The sequence below is a fragment of the Anastrepha ludens genome, chromosome 3 (assembly GCF_028408465.1).
Source record: "Anastrepha ludens isolate Willacy chromosome 3, idAnaLude1.1, whole genome shotgun sequence".
NCBI lineage: Eukaryota > Metazoa > Arthropoda > Insecta > Diptera > Tephritidae > Anastrepha > Anastrepha ludens.
In genome coordinates this window covers 115,529,133-115,554,780 of record NC_071499.1, presented here as the reverse complement: position 1 = coordinate 115,554,780, position 25,648 = coordinate 115,529,133, and the positions used below count along the sequence as shown (strand labels likewise).

Below are 25,648 nucleotides of genomic sequence, written 5' to 3'. Positions count from 1 at the left end.
CCACATAATTGCTGCAAGTAACTTCTGTGAGCCGTAACTTCTGGAAGTCGACTTCTAAAACGTGTTTACACGACAAAAACTTCTGGAAGCAACTTCCGCAACAAAACTTGGTAGTGGACACACGGCTTTACACCACTCCAGTAGCATTCCCCAAAAATGTACGGCAAATGTTTTGCGCTGTTATAACAACAGCTGTTATATTCGCTCTAATTTCATCTTTACATAAATATTTATATCCACTCGAGAGTTTTATAAGTTACAAAAAACAAAAAAATGTGTTTATCGGAAATATTAAGTGAGTAATAATGTTATTCCGTAAATTCTTTTCTTTATTTATTTATAGTAATTTTGTATGTGTACCTACATGTATGTATATGTACACACATATATTACTTCAACTTTTAAAATTTGCGGGTAAACTTTTAATGACAAAAGACCTAATTACTTTTGTAATTGTTAAGATACGAGAGAGTACATACATACATGCATACATATGTACATATGTATTAGGGCGGGTCGATTTAAAAATCGCTCATTGCTCTGTGAAAATCGTATTCTAGGGAACAAAATAAGAAACTTTGCCGAAGGAACCATACCTCTAAAACAAATTCTGATGTCCTCCAATTTGGGTCGAACGAAAAATCCCACTTTGACCCATTTAGAGTGCTCCAATCGAGTCCAAATGTATGACCGACCCCCACTAACTTTGGACGGCCGATCCACCCATGCCAGTGGCACACCCCCTGGAACTCTCCTGGGGGGTTCCCCATACAATAATTTCAAAATATCACTATTTTTGGCCTTTACATGAGAAAAGAAACTAAAAAGTTCGACCCAAATTGGGAGACATCAGAATTCGTTTTAGAGGTATGGTTCCTTCGGCAAAGTTGCTTATTTTGATCCCTAGAATATGATTTTCACAGAGCAATGGGCGATTCTTTTGCCTCCCCACAAATCGACCCGGCCTAGTATGTATATATGAGACCGCAATAAATACGCGCAATTAACATTTTAATTATCAAAATATGGCGTGCCAAACGACAGGCGCGCGTTCAAAAACCCAAATATGCATTTATACACTTATATAAATAAAAATGTATGAGCATCCAGGCATGCATACATATGTACATACATAATATTTAGTACATATGAATATTTGACAAAATACGCAGATGGTCCGAAATGTATTTGACCTAGGGTGTTTTTTAGAGAGACAGAACTTTAAATTGGCTGAGACAGCCGATTTGACAGTTTTTGCTTATTTTCCGGAAAGTTTTGTTAGGCAGTTCAACATTAATAGGTTAATTATTTCAATTTATTTTGAAAAATGTATTGATTGGCGTTGATAATTCACAAGCTCTTTTGGAAATATCGTTACATTTGTTATCGACAAAGACATGATTTTCAAGGTTGAGTCCGACCCAACAATCAACAAACGCATCATTACTGGAGACGAGACGTGGATTTATGAATACGACAGGCAATCCAGAGATCAGGCGAGTGAATGAAGAGTTCCGATTAAATCAATACCAAAGAAAGTACTTCGATCGTCCCCACAACACTTAGTTCCAGGTAATCCGGCCAAGGACTGTCACGTCAGCAGCATTCTCCGTATATGTATGGGGGATATGTATGCTGCTACAACAAAAACAAATCACTTTTCAGTCAAAAACGAAAGTGATGCTCACGATTTTTATGGATTACAATGGCATTGTACACCACGAATTTTTACCAGAAGGTCAGACAGATTCTACGTAACCAGAACGACGCGGATTTACTATATATCCGGCCAAGGACTGTTACTCCAGCAGCACTCCCCGTTCATGTATGAGGAATGTTTTTGCTGCAACAACAACAACACAGTTGATAAGAACTATTATTTGGGCGTTATGAGACGTTACGTGAAGCAGTTCGCCAAAAATTTAAAGGTTTTGTGGGGAAAAACTCGTGGTTTCTGCACCATGATAACGCACCGTCACACAGAGCCATTTTGAGTTTTCTGAATATATTCCAGAAACTTTTCGATCAAGGTGATATTTCCATTGTACAAAATAACAAGTAAGAACACTCTCCTTCTTCCTATTTTTTTGACAGGCACTGAGGTGCGAGTTTGATAGGCACCTAGGTGTGTGATGGTGTGAGTTCTTGGTCTTTTTGCTTTAGCTTATTGGCTGGGTTGCTATGTAAAATAAACTGTAAACCGAGAGCATATATCCCCACAATAACCCACCGGTGTATGGAAAACACAAATAAAACTTTTCTCCCGTCTACGACTTGGCCACACTATGTATTAACACTCAAGAGCACGTCCTGACTCATGGTGAGAAGATATTTAGAGGTGTACTATCTAGCAGACCGTTATTCGGCTCTGAGCGAATTGACAGATATGCCGGCGTCATTCGTTTTGTGTTTCCCTAAGCTAAATCTAAATTTTCTGAAACACAAAACGAATGACGTAGAATGTAAAGTTCCCCTCAAAAAATTTTTTTGTACCATACCTAACGAGCAAACCTGGTTTCCACGTTACCGAAACTACCCGGATTTATATCCGGCCAAGGATTGCCACTCCAGCAGCATTCCCCGTACGTAAGTATGGGGAATGTTTATGCTGCTACAACAACAACAACAACAACAACAATCAGAAAACCTGGTACACTAGACAGAGCTAGTCAAACCCACTCATCTAACACCCCTCTTCCTCTTGACCCAACCTGTCGAAACAGCTAGTTTCCTGGGTCTACCGTTAGATGAGCTAGACGAAGACGACTGGTGATTACACTACACTGACAGGGCAAAGTTACTGCTACAACAACAAAAACAGCAAACCTGGTATCTATCATCCTTATTCTGGCCGGGGAGACACATCCAGTCTGCGCACACTGCGCAGGAGCTCCTTCCTCATTCAATATGAATGTAGTTAATTGGTTAATAAAAATAATATTAATAATTTTTAAGAAATATCCAAAATTGTACGACAGTTTTAGGACTTTTTAATACGATTTTCTATGAAATTTAATCATTTTTTTATGCGACCATGTTACATACTCAGGTGATCTTATAATAGCTATGAGCATTTTTAGACGACCAGCTGAAAGTATTTTTGACTTATGGATCTGTACAATAGGTATGCTCGTAATCATATTTAAACACTCTTTGTATGCACACTTACGTTGGTGTATTTTATTGAATTTAGTTCAAAGAATCGCACCAACGCTACTTAGCGCAATCATTGAAAACTGGTTTTAATACAAGATAGTTGATAAATGTGATAGTAAAATAAACTTAAAATACATATGCATTTATGTATGAGCCTATAAATTATGCAGAAATATAAACAAATTTAACTTATTTTTAAGATCAAAATATTTATATATAGTAGGTAATTAAAATTGAAATTCTATTACAATTTGACAACATATTTCAATGCAGCAAGTTTATAATGAACCTGACTTAGTTATTCAATTTCATTTCATTATTGATAATCTATTGTTCACTATACACGTGTAAAATCATTCAACACTTGTGTATGTATGCAACAGTTTCTTGTTTATTTACTAAACAAACATTTTTTAATGTAGTAGTAGCATATTTATAATTTTTCAACACAAGCTAAGAAACTGGAATATATGGTTGTTTATAAACAAAATATTTCCAAAAGCAACCACGCAACATGTTAATTAACCCTAAATATCTACACATGTGTGTGTAGATACACTATCAATATCACTATACGGTTGTCACGTTTCGGTCAGCTGTGCAAGTCAATGTCAAAGCCACAAAATGTTACTTAAATAACAAAAATCACACTGAACAGTTTTTGAAGTAAATACAGCTGTTGTCAGCTAATTAGAAACGCTCTCTTTTGATAAACGCTTGATGAGGATAATGTTAAACTGTTTAAATTTACCGTTATTTTTTCTCTTAAAATCATTTGCATTGCTTTTGTTACTCTATTTACTACCCAATGCGCCTTGTTTTGTAGTTGTGTAATTGAAGTACCGTTAATATTATCCAACGCAGTGCATGGGTTACTTAGTTCAAGGTAAATAAACTGAGACGAGTAATTAGAAACAGTTGTTCAATGGAAGCATATTCGGCAAGTTGTGTTATTTTAATAGTAATATAATCAACTTTTTGGTATGTATATATTTTAAATTGGTTATTTAAAAACAACTAAAATATTCGACTTCAAGATGTGTAATGGGAAAAAGCAGCAGCTGTACACCTGCCCTACGCAGCTCCATTTTTGACCTTCGTAAAGATGGAACGTCGTACAGTGAAATTTCTAAGCAAGTAAAATGCTAAAAAAAAATGTTTTTTAACGCCTTAAAGCATATCCAACTTTTTAAGACTGTTGACAATGTTCCACGTAAGAAAAGGCCCCGGAAAACTTCAGCAGAAATTGACCGCAAGATAGCAATCATCTCCAAAAGAGACCCAAAAAAGACTTCCACTGACATCCAACGGGAAATTCAGGATCAATATAATTTCGAAATATCCAAGAGGACAATTACTCGGCGTCTGGTCGAATCTGGACTGCATGGCAGAGCAGCACGCATGAAGCCCCTTCTAACCAAGATACAAAGGAGACGGCGAGTAGTCTTTGCGAGATCCCATTGGTCATGGACTCCAAATCAATGGAAATATATCGTTTGGAGCGATGAAACCAAGATAAATCGCATAGGCCCAGATGGTAGAAGGTATGTTCGACGGCCAATCAACCAAGAATTCAATCCTCGCTACGTTTCACGGGTAGTGAAGCATTGTGGAGAATCAATCATGGTGTGGGGATGTTTCTGGTGGAATGGTGTTGGCCCAATCCATAGGATTGATGAAATTTTAAATAAGGAGAAATACGTCGATATACTAAAAAATGTAATGTTGCCGTGGGCTGAGGAAAATTTGCCTGTTATATGGAAGTTTCAACAGGATAATGATCGAAAGCACACGGCAAAGTTGACAAAACAGTTTTTCGACGAAAATTCCATCAATCTTTTGGAATGGCCATCATCCAGTCCGGACTTAAACCCAATAGAGCATCTCTGGGGTGACGCTAAAAATGCCGTGAGTGAAAAAAATATCCCAAATATGGATGTCCTTTTTGCCGAAGTAAAAACGGCATGGCAAGCAATACCTGTGGCGCGCTGTCAGAATCTCATTACATCAATGCGCAAAGCAAAAGGGTTATGGAACCAAATACTAACGTAATCTTTATGTTGATCTGATAATACATTACTGTTTCTAATTAGTTGCCCTATCCAAATCGTGCATTTCACATGCTTTAAAAAAAAAAATATATTTAATAAAGAATTGCGATTAAATTGTTTTCCACTAGTTTTTAAGTTTATCATATGTTTAAATAAAATTGGCAAAAAGTTATGAAAATACGTGTTTAAAAGGAAAATGGAAAATTTATTTTGAAATAAGTGTCGTTTCTAATTAGCTGTCAACAGCTGTACAAACATACGTAATACATTGGTAGTAACCAAGAATGATAGAAACAAGATTGCGCCCATCAGAGCGTACGTGACGTCACGTTTGCTGAGTTGTGCAGTATTGCCAACCATTTGCTCTTCGCAATAAATTTAGTGCTTTTTTATACCGAAAATGCGACAATTTTTACGTTTGGTGTTTGTTTCTTTTTGTTTTTAATTTAAGGCTAGCGAAACTTTAGGTTAAAAAAAAAAACTGTATTATTATACAAAAGAAGTTTAAAAAAGGCCACTCTGAGAAGATTTTAGTGCTAATGAAAATTTTTTTACTCCTATAAAATTTGATAATTTGAAAGTGCAAATTTAATTTTTGGCTCCATTTAAGGCTATGCAAAAATATTAAATGCCCCGCTCTCAACTCTTCTTAAGATTGAAAACCTTTTTACACATTTTAAAAAGCCTTTGAATTTATTGAATGCGAATTAAAACCATAGAGGTGTAATCGTTTCTTCCGGTCATCAATCCTTAGTGAGACATAGAGCTTCAAGAGGTGTATTCATAGTAAAAATAAGCAACAAAATACCAGAAAATACTAGAGCAACCATACTGACATTTTTACAAAAAGAGTACGTTATCTAGTTACATAACTTCGAATATAGCAAAAAAGTCGTTCCCTTAATAAAAGAGTCTCGCTTAACAAAAAAAACGCACATTCTACAGACAATTTGCACGCATACAAAGTTCTTTAAGTAACACAATAAAAATTTCGTGTTTTATTTTCTTTAAATGGGCATTTAGTGCGTTTTTATATCCAAAGCTAGGCAACTCTGCAGTAGCGAGAGAGAGATTTTACTGCTGAAAGCAGAAGAACACCAACAACACCGGCAATCACGGGCAATGCCACCAGATGTTAAAAAAAAGTAAAGCTAAATAAAACTGAGTGAATTATTTAAATAATTATTAAAAAATGTATATTTTACAAAATTATAAACATTACTTTTAATTAGAATAGGCTAGAAAAATGTCATGTGGAATGAACTAAAACTCCGAGACAAAAAATAATAAAAATAAAAAAAAAAAATGCTAAATCAAGTTACGAAAATGGTAATCTGGCTATACTGGAGCTAAAATCACGTAACTGGTTGTCAAATTCGCTGAGCGCAAAGTAACGGGACCACGATGGGCGCCATCTCATTATTCTTTGCATCATGGTAGTAACGAAGTAGAGCGTATAATAATATCGGGAGTTTTTTAAAAGCTTGAGAACTTAAAGCGATAATGCAGAACAGAAATATTTGTATTATACGGTTCATTAGACAGGGCCCTTGGTCGAAAAAAACCAGAGTCATTCCGGTAACGTAGAACCGGCTGCCATGGTAATGTATCTTTTTTTATCATAATCTGGTAGATAATTTCATGGTATTTACTTTTTGGATATGATATCTGGCATATGTCTGCCTAGGCTATTACGAGTTACATGGTCCATTCGATCAGTCCAATATTTCGACTACTTTTTCCAATAAAACCGGCCGCATGGCGTCAATGGTGGCTTGAATATTACAATAAATCGATTAATAAGCGCGCTGTGTGGCAAGTTGGGCCATTGTTGTTGGAACCAAATGTCGTCGATGTTTAGCTGATTAATTTTTGGAAATAAAAATTTAGTCAGCATGGCTCGATAGCGCTCGCCATTCACCGTAACGGCAACTCCTTCCTCATTTCGAAATCAATAAGAACCGATGATGCCGCCTAAGCTCTATGAACTGCGAGAACAGATTTTTTTTTTGTTCAAAGTAAATTTCCACAATTCAAAATCATTGTTCGATTCATGATGACTTGCCGAACCTTACTAAACAGAAATGTGAACACAGTTTGCCATTTTCAGCTATGAAACAATAGTTATTCATGTCGATAGATCTCACGCAGCTAAAAAAGCACCCGATAGTTATGTTCGACAACAAAATTAGCCACCACCATCTACCAATCAAAATCAAAAGCGTAAGTGAAAATTCTCTCCCAAGAGAATAAAGAAAAAGCAAAAAAGTTACGGAAAATTGGCCATCACTTGCAAAAACCGGTAGAAGAAGACTATAAGCTGGGTTGGCTTGTAAATTTTTGAGTTGCCCAAAAAAATTACCACAAATATACTTTATATACTCAGGTTTCTTGTTGATACATTTTCCCCTTTATCGCTTCTAACTATAAACCCCCATTTGAAAACCAGCGCAAGACAGATGAGCACAAAATATGAAATTCCATAAAAACTTCATTTGTTTGTTTACAAAAAGTTCAATCGTATGCTTGCAGATCAAATTTTATCGTGACGGACTATTTTTGTAGGCTAAAACTTCTATAGCATAAAATAAGCGTTTCTCTGGCATCAAACTGTCACTTCGCTCTCACAATCATAGATAACCTCTCAATTTTTGAGTAGTGGATAATTTTTCGGCGTTAACGAACGCTTAGATACTTGAAAATATTACGAATTTCTAATAAGAATTTTTGTGTTATTAAACACGACTAATCTTTGTTTTTTTTATATTAATATTTTTAATGTGATTTAACTTTTTTTTATTGTTACATGTGAAGTATTTGATATTGCAGAATGCGTGATTTTTCTTCAACAGGCCCTACTCAATCCAACCATGGTGGAGTACTCTGTTACATACAAATACAGTCGAACTTCCATATAGTGAATTCGCACGGGACCTGAAAATCACTTCACTATATAGAAACTTCATTATAAAGAAACATTGATTTTTTATGTAATTTTATTTAAAATAATCAGTGAGTTTGGTTTGAATTACAGCCTTCCATTTTTCATTTTCAATAAAAGCTTCCAAATCATGTAGAGAGTTGAAAACATTAATCGGCACGTCACTCCTCATTTCCACAAAGGTTCTAATTACGCTAATGGATGAAGCAGCTTGTATCAACGTAGGTAATGCCTCCTCAGTTTCTGCCAATTTTTCAACGGTCAAATCGTGTTCATCGTTATCTGAAATAATATTTACATATTAAATTTTTGTTTGACTATAAAAAGATAAATGCTTACCAGGTTCAGCTGGAACTCCGCGACTTTCAAAAATGCTGTTGAGAATATCTTCTTCGGATGGGTTGTCCGAAGTCTGCACACCATTATCAACATTTACGTAGTCATCAAACGATGCTTCGATATTTGCTACTTTTTTAAATGAAGACTGTAAAGCAGCCAAATCTGATATTGAAAGAAGGTCCTCTTCAGCCCAATGCTCAAATGGAATCTGCATAGCATCTTTTGAAAATCCAGCCTTTTTAAAACAGTTGGCAATTGTTTCTGGTTTAACATAGACATTCCATACATTGCTAAGATTTCGAACTGCTTGCAGCAAGTCTATGGCCATAACAGAATTTCCCTCATCCACTTGAGTCAATATATTCATTAAAATTCGTTTTCTGTAATGTTGTTTCATATTGTAGAGAATGCCTTGGTCCATTGGTTGCAGTAACGAAGTCATGTTGGGAGGAAAATAAGCGAGATGAATGTTTCTCAACTTGTCTCTTACATCTTTAGGGTGGGCAGTGCAGTTATCAACAAAAAACAACACCTTTCTGTTTTGATCACAAAATTTTTTGTCGAGTTTTACAATCCATTTCGTAAAAATCTCACTGGTCATCCATGCTTTTTTGTTAAACTCATAATCGACACCTAAAGATTTTATTCCCTTGAATCACCTCGGATTTTTGGCCTTTCCGATTACCAGCAATTTTAGCTTTTCTGATCCAGTCATATTGCTTCCCACCAGGACAGTTATTCTCTCCTTGCTTTGCTTCCCACCAAAGCATTTTTAATTTTTGAATGCCAGTGTTTTAGTTGGCAAGCATTTGAAAAACAAAGCAGTCTCGTCGGCATTAAAAATGTCGTTAATGTTGTAATTTTCAATGAATTTCGGTAAGACGTTCGTTACCCATTCATCACGGTTTTCTATGTTGGCGTCAGCACTTTCCCCACATAATGTCTTTTGAATAACGCCATGCCGACTTTTGAACTTGTCTAACCAACCTGTACTTGCCTCAAATTCGTGGTGTCCTAGTGCTTCCGCAAAATCTTTGGCCTTTTGCTTCAATAATGGTCCACATAAAGGGAGATTCTTACCACGTGCAACGAGTAACCATTTCAGCATTGCTTCGTCAATATCCTCAAAATGACAAGGTCGAAGTCTTTTGCGTTTGGTATTTACTGCCAAATCCTCCGCATTTTTTAAAATCACTTCCTTATTTTTTAAAATATTTGATAAAGTGCTGGGAAGAACTCCGAATTCATTGGCAATATTTTTTTTTTTTTCTTTCCTTCATTAACTTTGTTAATCATTAATAACTTTTCTTCAAGCGAAATGCTGCTTCGATGCGTCATTTTAACTTCAATCACTGAATAAAACTGTAATAGCTCAGCTTTTTCTGTTTTAATTTTGGGATTCCCCTCATTACAGTTTGTCCACATCTAACTGTAATTTTTTGCAACACAAAACTTTTGAAAAAATTCACTATATGGAGACAAAAACTTAGGACGCTTGAATTTCCAGCTGTAAAATTTGTTCATTATATAGAAAACTTCACTATATAGAAATTCATTATAAGGAGACAAAAATACACCGAAAGTAGAACGAAAAAGCAGTGTCTTCGAAACCAGTTCATTATAAGGAGAGCTTCATTATATGGAAGTTCACTGTAGAGAAGTTCGACTGTACTATAAATTTAGCAAATATTTATACCAAATTAACATAAAAGGTAATTTACTCAGGTGCCAACGTTGACGTAAATGTGTGCGACTTTTATGGAAATTGATATACGAGTATGTGCATATATATATTTGTAAAACAAAATAAATATGCCTTTGTTTTTATTAAGAAGGTTGGTCACATTATTTAAATACACGTGCTGTATGTACTCTCGCAATGTATTGCGCCCAGAGAATCTATGTGTTTTTAATAATCAATATTAATTGACAGTGCAAGCTAGAAGGTTATCAAGTGCACAAAACTGCATTCTTCTTATAGTAAGAAAACTAGAAATCAAAGGAGGCAAATCCTCCGCTATCAGCACAGTTTACGAACGTGATGTATAAAACGTATGAAGTTACGTGACACACCTCCTTTCAGCATGCGTGCTCATCTTCTTGTTCTTTCTACCGTAAGTTTTGTAGTAGCGTGCAATTTACTAGTCAAAGCCGCTGCGTTATCAGCGCAGCTAGTGGTTTATATACGGCTCACTTATCACAAAGCATGTAATATTTATGGTTTTTCTTTTATGGAATTAAAAATTAATATCGCAGCTTTTTACTATATTAATGGTTTATTTCTGATACGCAATTTGCTGCGCACGTTTAGTTTTTGTTTTTCTCATACGACCTATTCTCTAAAGCAATTGAATTGGTACCCAGTGCACCTTGTGTACATACGCAATACATATTATTGGTTAATTGAGAAATAATCTATTTTGATAAATACCTCGATTCCAGGCGGCGTTTCTAATGCTTCCATAATGGCCGAATTCACCGATAAATTCTTATTGAACATTTTTCACACGTTTAATATGTAGAAAAACAAAAACAAAAAAAACAACACTCACAGACTATGAAGCACGTTTTGTTTACAGCAGTTCTAACTTGGCCTACAGGATTTAAAAAAGGAATATAAAACTTAACGCCGCGTCGCTGGCGATTGGTTATATGCAGTCAGAAAACTTGCTTTGTTTTCAGCTAATGAGATTCCACGAATGTCAAGACAAAGACAATGGGATCGCGTAGCACCGCTTTTCCAGCTATTTCCTGTTATTTGCTCTACCACGCCTTAATGTTTGTAAAAAGCACAAATTATTCAACATTTATTTTAATTGATTTGCTTTTGTCACGAATCACAAGTTGTTTTTTTTTATCAATGACTTTTCTAATTAGAATTGATAGTTTTAAGAGGAGCTAAAAAATTTTCACTCGACTAAAACAGGCAAACCAAAGAAGAAAACAAATCAGACAATATTGCAACAAGATAACGTACGTTCTCTGTCAGGCGTACGGTCAGAGCAAGGCGAATTCATAGAATGTGACTTCGGTAGAACAACAAAATTTACATGTATTTTGTTTTTAAAAATTTGTTGCTTTAAATACAAAAATTTCAATGAAAATGTTAGCAAACAAACAAAGCGCCAACAAAGAAGCCGGGCATTTTAACATTCAAAACCACAAATCACAACAAGGCGAATTGAATACAGAAGGTGTCGTTTTCTCGAAACACTTACTTTATTTATTTACGAGTTCGGAAAATCTGACGTCAGGCTCCTTTCCAATACAAAGGAAACACAAGGCGGAGACATTACATGTTTGCGGAAATTCAATGAATGGCTTGGTAATATTGTGATTTGTGAGTTTTAAATTGTGAAGGCACGAGTGAATATAAAGTCTCCTAATATAGTTTTTTGCATATTTATATGCATGATCCCGCGGCAAGAATGAGCGCGTGTGCATGTAAAATTTCTTGTGTTTGGTAGTTCCTATTGATTTCGCCTGCTCTTCCTCTTCACAAACAAGTAATAACGCTTCCGATTGTTTGTTTATTCATGAAGCCTAACGACACATGGACGGAAGGCGCAGCCTCGTACTCTATCATCATTGATTTACATACATTTTGTTTATAAAATTTGTTGGTTTGTATATCAAAATTGCAATGAAAGTGTGAAAAAACGAACAAAGCAACAACACAGATGAAGAGTGCTTTCACATTACAAGCTCCAAATCACAACACGATGTAGAGAATATAAAAGGTGGCGCCTTCCGCAAATCGATGATTTGCGTATGGTGAATTTGACAATTGAGTGACCCCATAAAAGCAATCAAATGACTTTAAGATTTAGGAATAGTAAATTAAGCAAACTGATAAAAATGAAGTTCTACGTTCTCAACTGTGAAACCACGTATTATAAAAATACCTCTAAATGGAGTTTCTTTTGTGTTTTTTGTCGATTACGCTGTGACAAGAAAGTGTGATTGTGTATAATTTCTTGTGTTTGACTGTTTGTATTGCTTTCGCTTTCTTTTCCTCGTCACAAACAAGTAATTTCCCTTGCTTTCGTTTGTATATTCGCAGCGATGAAGTCGCAGCGAATGCGGAAGGCGAAATCTTGTAATCTATCGTTCTTCGGAAAAAGTCAAACTGCTAGTTGTGAATACCGCTATAATATATTGAAGTAGAATACAAAAAAAATTTAAGAAACTAAATAGTTAGCAACATTTCTTTTTAAATATATCCTGAAATAGTAAGCTAAATACTAAACATTTTATATTATAATTATATAATATAATATAATATATATAATATATTTTCATAATTTTTCATTGTATATATCAACTATCAAGTGCAACTCTGTGTGTCGTCATCTGTGATCTAAAAAGATTACTCATGCGATTTTTTCGAATACTGTAAAAAGGAGTAGTCAAACATTTTCAGCTGCTGCGAGGACTCAACACTTATAGATATAACTAATTTTTAGTGAACATATTTATATAGAAAAATCGTGAAATCTATATTACAGTGCGGAAATTCAGTTTTTAAACGCTTATAAATTATAATAAAAAAGTTTTGTGTATACTCCTCAAAATAATTGATTAATAAAAGGAATATCGCCATAGCGCTCCGAGTGTAGGCTCAGCGTAGTATCGGTAGTGCATTGGCAGAGATTAAAATTGTTACTGCTGAAAAGTTCACGCGCAATAAAAGTCGTCCTTAGATATAAAAAACTCGGACAAGGCGGATTTTGCTGTAGGCGCAACGGTCGCATAGAGCAAGCGAACATCTCAAACCGAAAATATTTCCTATTTTTATTTTTTATTTGGTATACAACTTTCAATTGATTCGTGTGTGGGGAATATTCTATCAAGTTTAAAACTACATGCCCGGTTTTCACATCAATGAAATGGGCGAAATGGTGCTGGATGCCATCGATGACATCGCCGTTGTTGATGTTTACGATTTAGCATCGGATATTGGCAAGGAGTATGAAAGAATTATTGATCGTTACGGACCCGATGCAGTTACGGGAATCATGCCGAAGATCATCAATACGCTGGAGCTGCTTGAGGCACTGGCAACCAAGAATGAGAGGGAAAATGCTACTATACAGGAATTGCGAGAAAAAATTGCACAACTTGAAAGTGAAAAATCAGAAAAAGCCGAATATCGTAGGCGATTTGAAAGGGTAAACAATGGTGGAACAATTTGAATAAACATATTTATATAATTTATTTTATGCTTACAGGAAATGGAAGTGCTTGAAGAACAATGGCGTACCGAAACCAATGAATTGGTTGAAGTGGTACAGACTCTGCAAGATGAAAATAAGCGGCTCGTCAAGCAGACGCAAGATTTGCAATCCTCTTCGGCTCAGTCATCGGGCCTAGGTGCCAGTCTAACCGAAAGTATTATTAGTATAACGAATAATGAACTGAATAGTGCGCTCACGGACACTCAAGTACTGCAGCGATTAAAGGAACAAATTTATAAACAGCGTGACGAGTTGAAACTGAAGGAACACGAGTTGCAGGAAAAATATGGAGAAATCGAGAATGTAAGTTTGTTGTTGGAAATAAAGGGTGCAATATTAAGAGCGAGGATTTAAATTAATTTTAAGCGGTAGCAATATAAAATTACTGGCTAATCACCAAAAAATGCAAGGAAGTACAACAATTTTCAAATAAAAATTATTTCCATAATTGAGGTTATAAAAATCCATATTAAAATTTGTGCACAATCACAAGAACTTCGCAACGGAAAGTGTTAACACTCAATGAAGCATCAGCTAACACATCTTTGATTGCTGCTCCTGTAGTCTCTGATCATTTTAAGAATCTCATACCTCACTTACGGTGATCATCACAAATTAGTTTTATTAATAGACAGGAAATATTTTTCAGATTTTCGAGAAAAAATCGACAACTAATTGTTAAAAAACATCGATATTTTTGGCAAAAAAAAATCCTATCAGGCACGAGTTTTTTATGTTTTTTTCAAAAGCAGTATAATTTTTTTTGAAATCTAGTAGAGCGGTGATCACCAGTTCAAAAAAACATAGTTTTAAGAAAAACTCATTTAAAGTTTTTGTTTTTGTATGTTTTTGCCCGAGTGCCCTCTGTTAATTGTTGAATAACTCGAAAAGTATTGTATTTGTCGAATTCACTTCAAATTTTCACACAATATTTTTAAGATATTGTTCTTTAAGAAAATGCAAACAAAAATTAAATTTTTTGAAAATTCTGACTACCCCTAACCTCTTAACAAAAAGCGCCTGAAGATAAGTTTTGTTATGGAGTACACAAATACGTGTGCATTGCAAAATGGGAATTTTACTATCTTTTTCAAAGTTAGAATAAGACAATGACTTAAGTAGAAATTTATATTTCATATAATGGGCTTTGCTTGTATACATATATATTTAGGTCTCAACGCCAGTCGCACACTGTTGAAAAAAATACCTTAACATGAATATGGTTCGTTGCTAACTTGTAACTAAAAACTTTAATCAATTAAAGCAAATTTTGTAGCCTATTACATTTTTCGCCCGCTCAATTCCTTCACATTTTTGTGTTTCCACAACTCTTCAAACTTTGCTAAAAATTAATTAGTCTCCGCTGCTATGCCACAACGCAGTTTGGCGACTTTTCCCATTATTCAGGTCATCATAAAGTGTATTTAACGCTCGTTAACTTTTGCTAATTTAATCAACTTGTTGCCAATTATATGCAGCTGCCAGTGCAGCAGCATCAACGAAGTCTTAACTTGAAAAACTTTTTCCGCACCATAATTGGATTCTTAAATGTGTGGGCATTTGTTTTTTTCCTTACCCTTGCATATCCTGGCACTTCATGACTCTTTTTTACATACCCTGTACTCCCACTACCTTTGCAATTTATTATATTTATTTGGTATTCTTGCTGCTTGCTTTGATTTCTTTACAGCTACACATACAGATAGATCGGTTAAAGTCGTCCGGGCGAGATGCGCATCGTCGGCGCAAAATGTTGCAGTCTCAGGTGAAAACGTTGTGTGAGGAGCGCGCCGATTTTCTCGCCCAACTGCAAGACCAATACCGCGACATTAATCAATTACGCAAGCAACTTGGGCTGGCCGAAAAGGAGAATGAGGATTTGGTAAAGTCATGCAGCGAGGACCCGAACGATCCGAATCGTCCGCGGTACACAACTCTACAGTTGAAGGAGTTAATTTGTGAGCGCGACGAATTAATCAGTACAGTTGACAATTTAACCGAAGAGTTGAAGGCACTCAAACCCAATAATGCAAAAGTGACAGCAGCGTGTGGGGGAGGCAGCAACAATGGTGCCGGTGGTGGTGGTGGTGGTGGGGATTCAAGTTCGTATGATTATGATGACGAAGATGATGAGGTTGATGATGAATCACAGGAAGCGCATGAGGCAGAGTGCGGCACGTGAGTAACAATCAGATAATAGTTTGTAGGGTGACGAGGCGTTTAGTTTACTTTGCTGTGTGGGTTGAGTAGGTTACGCTTGAGTGTTGGCGAGTGTAGCTACCCGTATTGTGCCTTACAATGCTAGTGCGAATTAAAGCTGTTTTCTTTATATTTCTTTAAGTTTCTTTACATTTGTTTACATTTTTTTCATTGTTGTTTTGAATTTTGCTTTTTAAAAAGTTTTTTATTGGCCTTATATTATATGTGCTCAGCCATCTATCGTGTAACTTTTGTTCGTTTACCTTTTGCAGGCCACCTGACCATGATGCACCCGTACAAGGGCCTTTACCTTACGAGCCAGACGATGCTCCTTGGAAGAAGAGCAGTGAATCGGGCATACGCAAATTGTGAGTAACTGTTGTATAAAGAGAAGTGGTTTGGCTTTAATAGATGCCAAGTTAAATGCAAGCAAAAGCATGTATATGTACAGTATATTGAGGTAAAGCGATGGTCCGGCATGTTTTTGTATGCCGCACCGATCTGAGCTGATGCATTGAACATAAATAGCTACACAAAAAAACTGATAGCCGTCTATCTAAACAAAGCACTTTGCGGACTAACTGCGGCTTCTGTACAATTTCGGATAACGCTTCCTTCGTTATTGCATGACTAGTCGCCGTAGACATTTTGGCGAAAGAAATGCAGAGAGTGTATACGGGTGTTAAGCTATCAGAACACGCCGGTAGAGCAAGGCGCAAAGATATTGCAGAAAATGAAAAGCATCGTTCGATCGGCCACTGGCAAGACTGGTGGAACAGATCACTGAAAATAGATGAACGCATGGGCTAATACCCATGCAAACGCGTCTAAAACAGTCATCATTCCTTTCACCAGGTAGAGAGTTTTACCAGGAATGAAAGAGATCTGCATTGACTGGGTTGCTGTTGGTTTGGTCAGCGAAGTTAAACATTTTGTCCTTGTCCTGGATGCTAAGCTTAGTTGGAAGAGGCATGCTGATGCCACCTTGTCCAAAGCTACAAAGGCTCTCATGATCTGCAAATGTCTAGCAGGAAAATCCTGGGGTTGTAGCCTAAGAATCATGAGATGGATGTACAGGGTTTGATTGAAAAGTAATGAGCTTAATTTTTTTAAGCAGTTTTATTAAACCTTTTGGCTTATACAACTAATATTCTTCAAAATAGGACCCTTGAGCGTCAATATACCGCTGGTAGCGGTCCTTCCACTACAGGAAACATTTTTTAAACTCATCCGCCGGAATCGCGTTCAATTCGGCTGTCACAGTTTTTTTGGGTCGCCTCGATGGAGTCGAAACGCCTCCCCTTCAGCTTTCGTTTCAGGCGCGGGAACAAGAAGTCCGGAGGGGACAGGCTGGGCTGTAGGGAGGGTGGGGAAGCACCGGAACCCCTATCTTGGCCAATGCAGAGGTGAAGAGGAAGGCAGTGTGCGCCGGCGCAGTGTCGTGATGGAGAGTCCAATTGTTGACGAGGTCGGGCCGAACCCGGGCGACGCGGTTTTTCAGCCGAAGGAGCACTTCTTTGTAAAATGCCGCGTTTACAGTGCTTCTTGGAGGTACAAACTCCTTGTGGACGATGCCTCGAGAGTCGAAAAAGATGATCGCTGCATTTTCGCCACTGCAAAATCCTAACACACTTTTAAAACAGCTTTCACGCGCGGAGCGATGTTGACTGCACCGCTGTTGCCAGCGAACTGGGACTGGTTTCTAGTGGAAGGGAAAGGTCCAACGATCAATTTCCCCCACCAGCCGATTCGGTTGATCGCTTGGCAGACGCTCCGCGCGGGAAGGCTCATTACTTTTCAATAAAATCCTGTACATCACTATAATAAGACCAATGTTGGCATATGGACCGGTCGCTGGTGCGCTGAGAGTCACTACAGTCATCACTTAAGTCACCAATTTCGAAAAGAAGTTCAGAATTGAACCAAACGATAAGTTGAACAGGAGTAGACCTGCATTTGAAAAGAAACTACAGGAGTGTACCCTCCACTGGTACACAAATGGTTTGAAAACCCTTTTGGGGCGCTGGAATTTACGTCCCCAGAACCAAGCGCTCTGTGCCGATATGTAGTTTTCCAAGCGGAGATGTACGCCATCTGTATATGTACAAAGATAAACTTAGAGAGAAATTAGCGAATTGTCATTCTGAGCGACAGTCAGGCGGCACTCATGGCCCTATCGTCCTGTGAGATCAAGTCTTCACTGGTCCTTGAGTGTATCGAGAAACTTAATCTGTTAGGAACGCGCAACCGCATCCGGCAAATTTGAGTGTCTGAACACAGAGGTATAACTGAGAACGAAATAGCGGGGTGCATTGGCGAGAGAAGATATGGGACAACACACCATCAAGGAGAAGTTTATGAGTGAAGAGCTAGGACTAAACTAGGTTTGCTGGCACCAAACTATGGGACTACGCTAGGTGAAATCCTTACTAGGAGGGTATAACAAGGTCACTGCAGACTGCGTAGTCGTCTGCACATGATCGGGATATGGTCCACTGACTCTAGTTGTTTTTGCCACCAAACCTAGGAGACTCCAATGCACCTTCTTCTTGAATGCAGTGCTTTGACGCGGTGAAGGTTGAGACATCGCGGCCATTTTCAGCCAGAAGAAAGGCACATACGCTCAGTCCAACCAAGCTCTATGTGAAGTTTAATAAGGGAACTGGGAAATAGTTTCTTCAAAGCACAAGGTATTTCGAAAATACCTCCATAGATTCGGCCATGATAGTCCCCCAAACTGCACAATCTGCACGGAGAGGGAAGATGACGTTGATCACGTCTTGTTCCAATGCCCACGCTATGCTCCCGAAACATGTAACATATTAAACGGAGAAAATATTACAGATTTTATGCTGAAATTGGGTGACAACTGGAAGCGAATTTGCGCGCATGCAGCACATATTTACGATGATTTAAGACGCGCGGAGCTTTGTAGACGTAATAACTAGCAGCTTATGAGCTAACCACTTCCATGAGGTAATACCTTTTCGGTATTTCCGCGTGGAGAGTGGTAGATTGTGAAGAGGTGTTTAGTACGTAGGTGTAGCTGTGAGCAAAAAACCGTGTTTGGGTGTTTGGTTGAGCTCTTCCTCTATTTGTGGTGTTCTTTTTGAAGTTTTCCACAAATTGAGGAACCTAGAGTTTTACGCCGAACTTGAATGGCAGAATTTTTTTATGATGAGTTTTTTTTTTATGGCACATATGTATGCACTCGGCTTGTTGTCATTGTGTGCCAAGGAGCGATCGCTTTTAGAAAAATCTGTTTTCTATCAATTGATGTTTCGAACCTGTGCTCTTCCGAATGGTAGTCATGCACCAACCGTTATAAAGTTAAATTTTAATTCATATGTGTATTTTAAATTCAAATCACTAATAATATTTTTATTAAACAATGAATTTCTTTCCAGCTTCCGCCGCCTGTTTTCCGACACTTCGGATACTTCCAAACGTTCCTTGGCTACGCTATCGAAAATGGCGCTCTCCGCCACACCTGGCAATGGAGATGTTAAGTAAATTGCTGTGCAAATGTTTTGTAGGAGTGCTGCAACTGTTGTTTTTGTAAAAGGAGTGAGTTGGCGCAAATTGAGAGAAAAAAATGTGGAAATGAAAAACATTCCTTTGCAGCAAAATAACTCTACATTGTAAAAAGAAGAGTATAAAATATGTGAATGCGTTAATATTAACACAAAAAGGGCGATAAATGAACATTTTTTTTATGCTATGCTTATGTTTTGAAAATTTGTGATGTTCTGAGATATTGTAATGGCATTCGTAAAAGTTTTGATGGCTGTTAAGAAATATTTTAATGTGTAAAATGGCTCGTGAGTTAATTAAAAACTTGGAGTACAAGAAAAATGTGGTTAACGATTGGAATATTGTTGCCGGCTTATGTGAAAAATGTAAAATTTGAGAAGTTTAGCGAAAGAGTGACGTCTATTGTTCAAAATGGTATTATTTAGGCTACTATAGCGCACTTTTGTGCTTAAAGATTTATTGAAAAAGTAAAAAAAATGTGAGCAAGCAAAACAAAGGTTAGTCAGCCGTGTGAAGGTTAGGCAGCCTTATAACTTAAAATTAGGTTTAATTATTATTTTTTTTTTAGAAAGTTTAAAACATTTTTAAACTATGTTTTTGTTTTGCTGCAATAAGGGCATTAACACTCCTAAATGTTACACAATTAGATATTGTATTTATGTTTTGTTCATTTATCGCGCCTTAATATACATAAATTAAAGCCAAATATGTTTATAGGTGTTTTCTATTTTATATACATGCAAATATCTTTATTGTCTTATACACAATTTTGCTATTTATGCTATTAAGTCTAAGCACACATACATATATATGTACACACCTATGCGTGCTAACACGTACATATGTATTATTTAATATTTCGTAATTTATTTTTTATATTATTTTGTGAGGTGCTAAACTGTTTTTTCGAATGTCTCGAACACAATAAAAAGAAAAACAAAGTGAAATAAAAAAAACCATGCAAATATGTCGCCATTATCAAAATTTGTGTGCACTAAATAATTGTAATTACACCAAAGATCGAAATTTTATTCTAAATTGCACTAATGCTTATTAAATTGGGAAAACTAACAGTAAAGCAACCTATTCAGAAAAAAAGCGCTTTCTACATAACACGCCCGTGATTTTTGTTGTAGTGGCATAAACATACCCCATTCATATACGGGGAAGGCTGCTGAAGTGACAGACCTGTGCTGTGAAATGTTGCTGGCAACATGCATTTGATTTGCCGTGGAATATTGCTGGCAACACTGATTGTCAAATGAGTAGAAATGTAAAATTTATGGGTATCGCCCGAGAAACAATTGGCAAATTTTGGTAAGAAACGTCTTTTTAAACAAATTATTACATATATACATGCATATATTGACACAAAAAATATATAAATAAGATTTACTTACACTCTTTGCGAATACTTTTCGCTTAAAAATGCCATATCTGCGGGGTATGCGAACTCAGGCACTTCACTCGCAAAACCGGACAGTTTCTGCTCAACTTTAAATGACATTTAAATTTTAAATTGGTGTGAAAAAATGTTGCTGGCATTGTTGATGTTGTAGCGGTTTACTACAATGTTGCTGGCATTGTTGATGTGGTAGCGGCTTACTACAATCTTGCTGACATCATGTTGCGTGGTGTTTTCACGGCATAAACTGAGCACTGCTTTGCCGTGAGATACATAGAAAACTTCTAGCTAGCTTAGTACTATGTTTTACTTAAAAATTTATTTTGAATTTAGGCAGTTTTACTGTGATGTGCTTTATCAGAAGAGAATAAGAAAACAAAAATGTTTAGCTCTAGGAGGCACCTATTAGCACGCCCGCTTCCACAAAAACATTCCACGTACTTTGTATGCCAATTAACTTATAAAAGAGCATTTAGCCTTAACACTGAATTGAACTAAATTGAATATAGCATAGGTCTGTTCACAAAACATATTTGATGAAAGATTTTGAAAGAAAAAAAATATTAATAAATAAAAAACGCTAAATCCTTTAAATGATTAAATTTAAATCATCGTTTTCTAATTTATTGTGCTAATATAGTATTAAATAATTTTTCCCCCCATTTTACATTAATATATTTTTTAGAATTTTTTTAATACCACAATTTTTTTGTTAACAGTATTTAATTGTAATATGTAAAGGCATTCAGGATATGATCAAATTGTCTTAAAATTTTCTTTAAATTATCTGTTTGTTAATATAGTAAAACTGTGTGTGAGTGTGTTTGACGCTCCTCTTTTCTTGTGCTTGGCTCGAATTTATTTTCGCTGAAATTGAGTGTGGAGTTTGTTGAAACATGGAAAAATGTGCTCTCAAATTAGTGTCGTATTAGCTTAAAAAAAAAAAAAATTTAACAAAAACAAAATTAATAGAAAACAAAAATTTAACATAAAAGAAGTAAAAAAAAAATTAAAGAAAAGTAAAAAAAAAAAAATATTTAATTTTAGTTTTAATTAACAGAAAAGAAAATTAAAAAAAAAAGCGTAAAAAAAATTTTTTTTAAAAAATTCTAATTTTATTTTATATTAATTCAAATTAATTTAAATTTTTTAACTTTTTTTATGATAAATTAAAAAAAAAAATAATAATAATTTAATAAAAAAAATTAACAGAAAAGGAAATTTAAAAAAATTTAACACAAAAAAAAAGTTAAAAAAAATTAAAAAAAAATTTTTTCCCAAAATTGGTACTTTTCTGCATTGCTAATCTGGTCTGTTTGTGTCGTGTGGTTAACTTCGGTTTATGCCCGAATTCTGTAAGCGAATCTCATCTCAAGTCACTAAAATTGAGATTATAAATTAGTGACTATTTTTGTGACTTAAGACGATTTTGCTATTCAGTAAGGGAAAGTCACAAGAATTTCACCAAATATCTTGGTGAAAATAAATAGAGACAGTCAGCTGATGGCACGTATCGGCTAGAGATAGTCATTGAGCAAAAATTCACTTATCGATTGGAATTTTTTAAATTCATTTATCAAGCGAAATTCTTCATCAAAAACATAAAGAATATGAATATTACTAAGCTCATACAAAATAACGTTTTTAATTTCTGTTTTATAAACCTTTTACCTGAATCGGTTTATAAACAATTCAATTGAGACAAACAAAATTAATAAGCGATAAATGTTGAATTGCATCTCTATATACATTCCGTTGAAATGAACGAGCTGGGAACTGTGCTCAAACTTGTCAAGTGGTTTGAGATCTTGAATAAGTTTCCAGCAGAAGGATTTCGGGAATCTAAAAAACCTCCTGAAAACGTCTTCTTACAGAAGGAATGGGTCTTCCGTGCTGCGGAAACTTGCCAAAATCCGTCTACGCATATTTCTAAAACGTCAATAAACACACAATTATTCGTGTTCTTAAGAAATTTTTACCCAAAACATATTACTTCGCTTCATTTTCGCGCTTTTTTTGCAATACATATAAAATAATTAATTCCTCTTCCATATTTTTCGTTTTGTGAGCTGCTCAGAGGTAGATCACTAATTAGTGACTTTTTTTTTAGACTAATGATGTTAGATTGCTAACTGAATTGCAACTAGTCTCAAAATCAAATTTCACCACGAAAAGTCTCAATTAGTGACTTGAGACTGCTTACAGAATTCGGGCATTAGGCTCTTATTTTACATATTCTTCTTGCACAATTTGTTCCACACGACGGGTAGTAACTTCCAAATTAAGGCTGGGTTTAATTTGAACAGGGCTATTTGATTTATTTATGGCTAAACGTTTCCTAAGGATTTCCCGCACATCTGTGGCGGTAAGTTTTGGCTTTCCACCACTTGTACATCTATACTTTTCTTTCATATGCAAGTAATGCAAATACGAAGACAATGCATCTGTACTTTTCTTTCAAATGGAAGTAATGCAAAATCACAGTTTTGCTTTTTTTTTAATTTTGAAGCAATCTCTCGCATTGTAAGGCCTCGAGAGGGCTCTTTTTCTATATGCTAATATTTTTCCCCTCTTCAAATTCAGGAAAATTTTTTACGCGCGGCATAGTTTTTGTTTCTAAACCAAAACAGCAACATAAATATGAGGACGAGTTGAAGCGATCAAAACCACTTTTAATATAATAATTTGAATTTAATAAATTATATTTTACACTTTTAAATTAAATACAAGCGCTTTAGGTCTTATAATTATTTCAGTTGGCTCAGAAAAAGAATTTGCGCGGTACTAAAATAGAGCAAAAAATTCGGAATAATTTTTGAGAAATGGTTTTTTTTGTGTTTCTTTAAAAGCGTGTAAAACGGAAACGAGAAAGGATTTTTTATTCTTGCTTTCAGTTATTTATTTTTGTATCCATTGTTAAAAAATAAAAAAAAGTTTTTGGCCATACGAGGCTCGTTCAAAAAGTTGTCGGCCTTCAAAAAATGGTCTTCCAAAGCTTTAAAGCGCTTTGATTGCGTCTAAGTGGTGTCTTAACAGGTTTAAAGATACACTCAACAACGAATAAAAAGATAGCTTTATTAGGGATTTTTTTTTTGTTTTTCAAAGTTTGAGTTGTCGAATATCCTAGTTGCACAATTTTGTCTGCATTTCCCCTGGAACAGACCTATTATGCAGCGCTTCCAAGTTTACGCATATTTCTGAAAAATTTTTTTTTTCGAAAAGTAGAAAAGTTGCATGACTGTTTTCTGAATTAATTTGTTCTTTTTTTAATAATTAATATACAAAAAGATAACATAAAATATAAAAACAAAAAACCTATTAAAACATAAAATTTAAATTTAGTACAATTTAGAATTACAACAATGCTAGCTGTTCTCATGATATCTCAAATATTTTTAGTAGAGGCATTGCTTGCATGTGAAAACTAAATAAAAAAAAAATATTGTTAATTCCAAGCAGAAAAATTGAAAGAAAAATTTTAAATACTAAAAAAAATATTGAAAATGAAAATTTAATAAAAAACGAAAAATGTTATGAGCACAGCTGGCGAAGTTTAAGCAAGAAGAAGAGAAAAGAATTTATAAAATTACTTTTAAATAAAACGCAATTTATGCTTACGCAAAAAACAAAAAACTGAAGTGCTCCTAAAAACGTGCAAGCTCCGTCAAATTAATTTGTTGAAATGTCTATTAACTTTTAAGCAAATTTTTAGTCATTTTGCTATCAGCGAGTAGCTCGAACTCTACAATGGAGTTTACAACATAAAACTGTAATTTTGTTGAAACAGAAAATAATAATAAACTAAGTTGAATTAAAATTAAATTTAGCAGAAAAGTTGATGAAAATGCGTTAAAAGAAAAATATCCCTTTTTTAGCTCCATCCCGAAAGCACTTTTCGCTTCGCCAGTTGCACTTAAGCTCTGACACAAACTCACTCATACAAACGCAAATTGCATATTTTATTCACAAATTATAGTGCCTCAGCAGCACGATATTAGGTACGAGTGACGTTGAGTATCTGACTAAACATGAAAATCATTTTAACTAAAAATAAATATTATATTATATTAACACTGATATTGAAGGCAAAATAAAAAAATAAAAAATATTGTATTTGTAGGTTCGAAAAGGAAAATGTTTGTTATGTAGTGCAAATCTCATAAAAGCAGCAAAATTTAGTTTCAGTACAGTGACGGGCAAACAATTAGTAACACTGAAGAGCGAAGTTAGAGAATTGTTGAATATTTAATTAAAAAAAAAAAGAAATAATTCAAAAAGCTTCAAAGTTTACTCACGCAATTAGAGCTTTTTTCAAAGCTCTTTATTTTTCTTTTATATTTCTACACTAGCACAGAAGTATGTTTTCTATTGTATTAAAAAAATTAAAAAAACTCCAAACCTTACTTGCGCAATTAGAGCTTTTCTAAAATCTCTTTATTTTTCTTTCCAAATCTACTTGGACAATTTTCTTTTATATTTTTATCCTTGCATAGAAAAGTGCATATTTTAAACAAAAAAATAAAAAAGCTCCAAACCTTACTTGCGCAATTAGAGCTTTTCTAAAATCTCTTCATTTTTCTTTTATTTTTTTACCCTTGCAAAGAAAGTGCATATTTTAAATAAAAAAAGCTCCAAAGCTTCCTTGCCCAATTAGAGCTTTTCTAAAAGCTCTATATTTTTACCCTTGCGTAAAGGTACGTTTTTTTTTTATAAAAAAAGGAAAAAAGCTGCAAAGCTTACTTGCCCAATTACAGCTTTTCCAAAAGCTTTATATTTTCTTTCATGT

The 25,648-nt window shown here is 35.2% G+C and overlaps 3 protein-coding genes across 4 annotated transcripts in view; 1 reads left to right on the top strand and 2 right to left on the bottom strand.

Moving 5' to 3' along the window:
* LOC128858844 (zinc finger FYVE domain-containing protein 1-like) overlaps window positions 1-11,440 on the bottom strand; it is a 42,616-nt gene extending 31,176 nt beyond the window's left edge. For both annotated transcript variants that reach the window (XM_054095371.1, XM_054095374.1), the window contains exon 1: window positions 10,919-11,440. In XM_054095371.1, the coding sequence (XP_053951346.1) occupies window positions 10,919-10,987 (69 nt within the window). In that variant the 5' untranslated portion in view covers window positions 10,988-11,440. The remainder of the gene's footprint in view (window positions 1-10,918) is intronic.
* On the bottom strand, window positions 7,305-10,905 carry LOC128858846 (tigger transposable element-derived protein 6-like). The gene is made up of 2 exons (XM_054095376.1): window positions 8,488-10,905; window positions 7,305-8,430 (listed from the first exon to the last, which is right to left on the bottom strand). Exons 1-2 carry the CDS (start codon window positions 9,086-9,088, stop codon window positions 8,204-8,206), a joined length of 828 nt encoding a protein of 275 aa, XP_053951351.1. The 5' UTR covers window positions 9,089-10,905; the 3' UTR covers window positions 7,305-8,203.
* Window positions 11,441-12,863: 1,423 nt separating the features above from the next.
* LOC128858845 (RILP-like protein homolog) lies at window positions 12,864-20,424 on the top strand. Its single transcript, XM_054095375.1, has 5 exons — window positions 12,864-13,658; window positions 13,719-14,027; window positions 15,415-15,902; window positions 16,196-16,291; window positions 19,331-20,424. The coding sequence occupies exons 1-5, from the start codon at window positions 13,353-13,355 to the stop codon at window positions 19,434-19,436; spliced, it is 1,305 nt and encodes a 434-aa protein (XP_053951350.1). The 5' UTR covers window positions 12,864-13,352; the 3' UTR covers window positions 19,437-20,424.
* Window positions 20,425-25,648: the final 5,224 nt, after the last annotated feature.

What these genes read in the sequence shown, in the direction of transcription:
- LOC128858845 (XM_054095375.1), top strand. Translation starts at nt 13,353, where the DNA reads ATGCCCGGTTTTCACATCAATGAAATGGGCGAAATGGTGCTGGATGCC. An exon ending in ATCGTAGGCGATTTGAAAGG is followed by an intron (nt 13,659 to 13,718) that starts GTAAACAATGGT and finishes TTATGCTTACAG; the next exon opens with GAAATGGAAGTGCTTGAAGA. An exon ending in GAATCGGGCATACGCAAATT is followed by an intron (nt 16,292 to 19,330) that starts GTGAGTAACTGT and finishes ATTTCTTTCCAG; the next exon opens with CTTCCGCCGCCTGTTTTCCG.
- LOC128858846 (XM_054095376.1), bottom strand. Translation starts at nt 9,088, where the DNA reads ATGACCAGTGAGATTTTTACGAAATGGATTGTAAAACTCGACAAAAAA. An exon ending in CGGAGTTCCAGCTGAACCTG is followed by an intron (nt 8,431 to 8,487) that starts GTAAGCATTTAT and finishes ATATTATTTCAG; the next exon opens with ATAACGATGAACACGATTTG.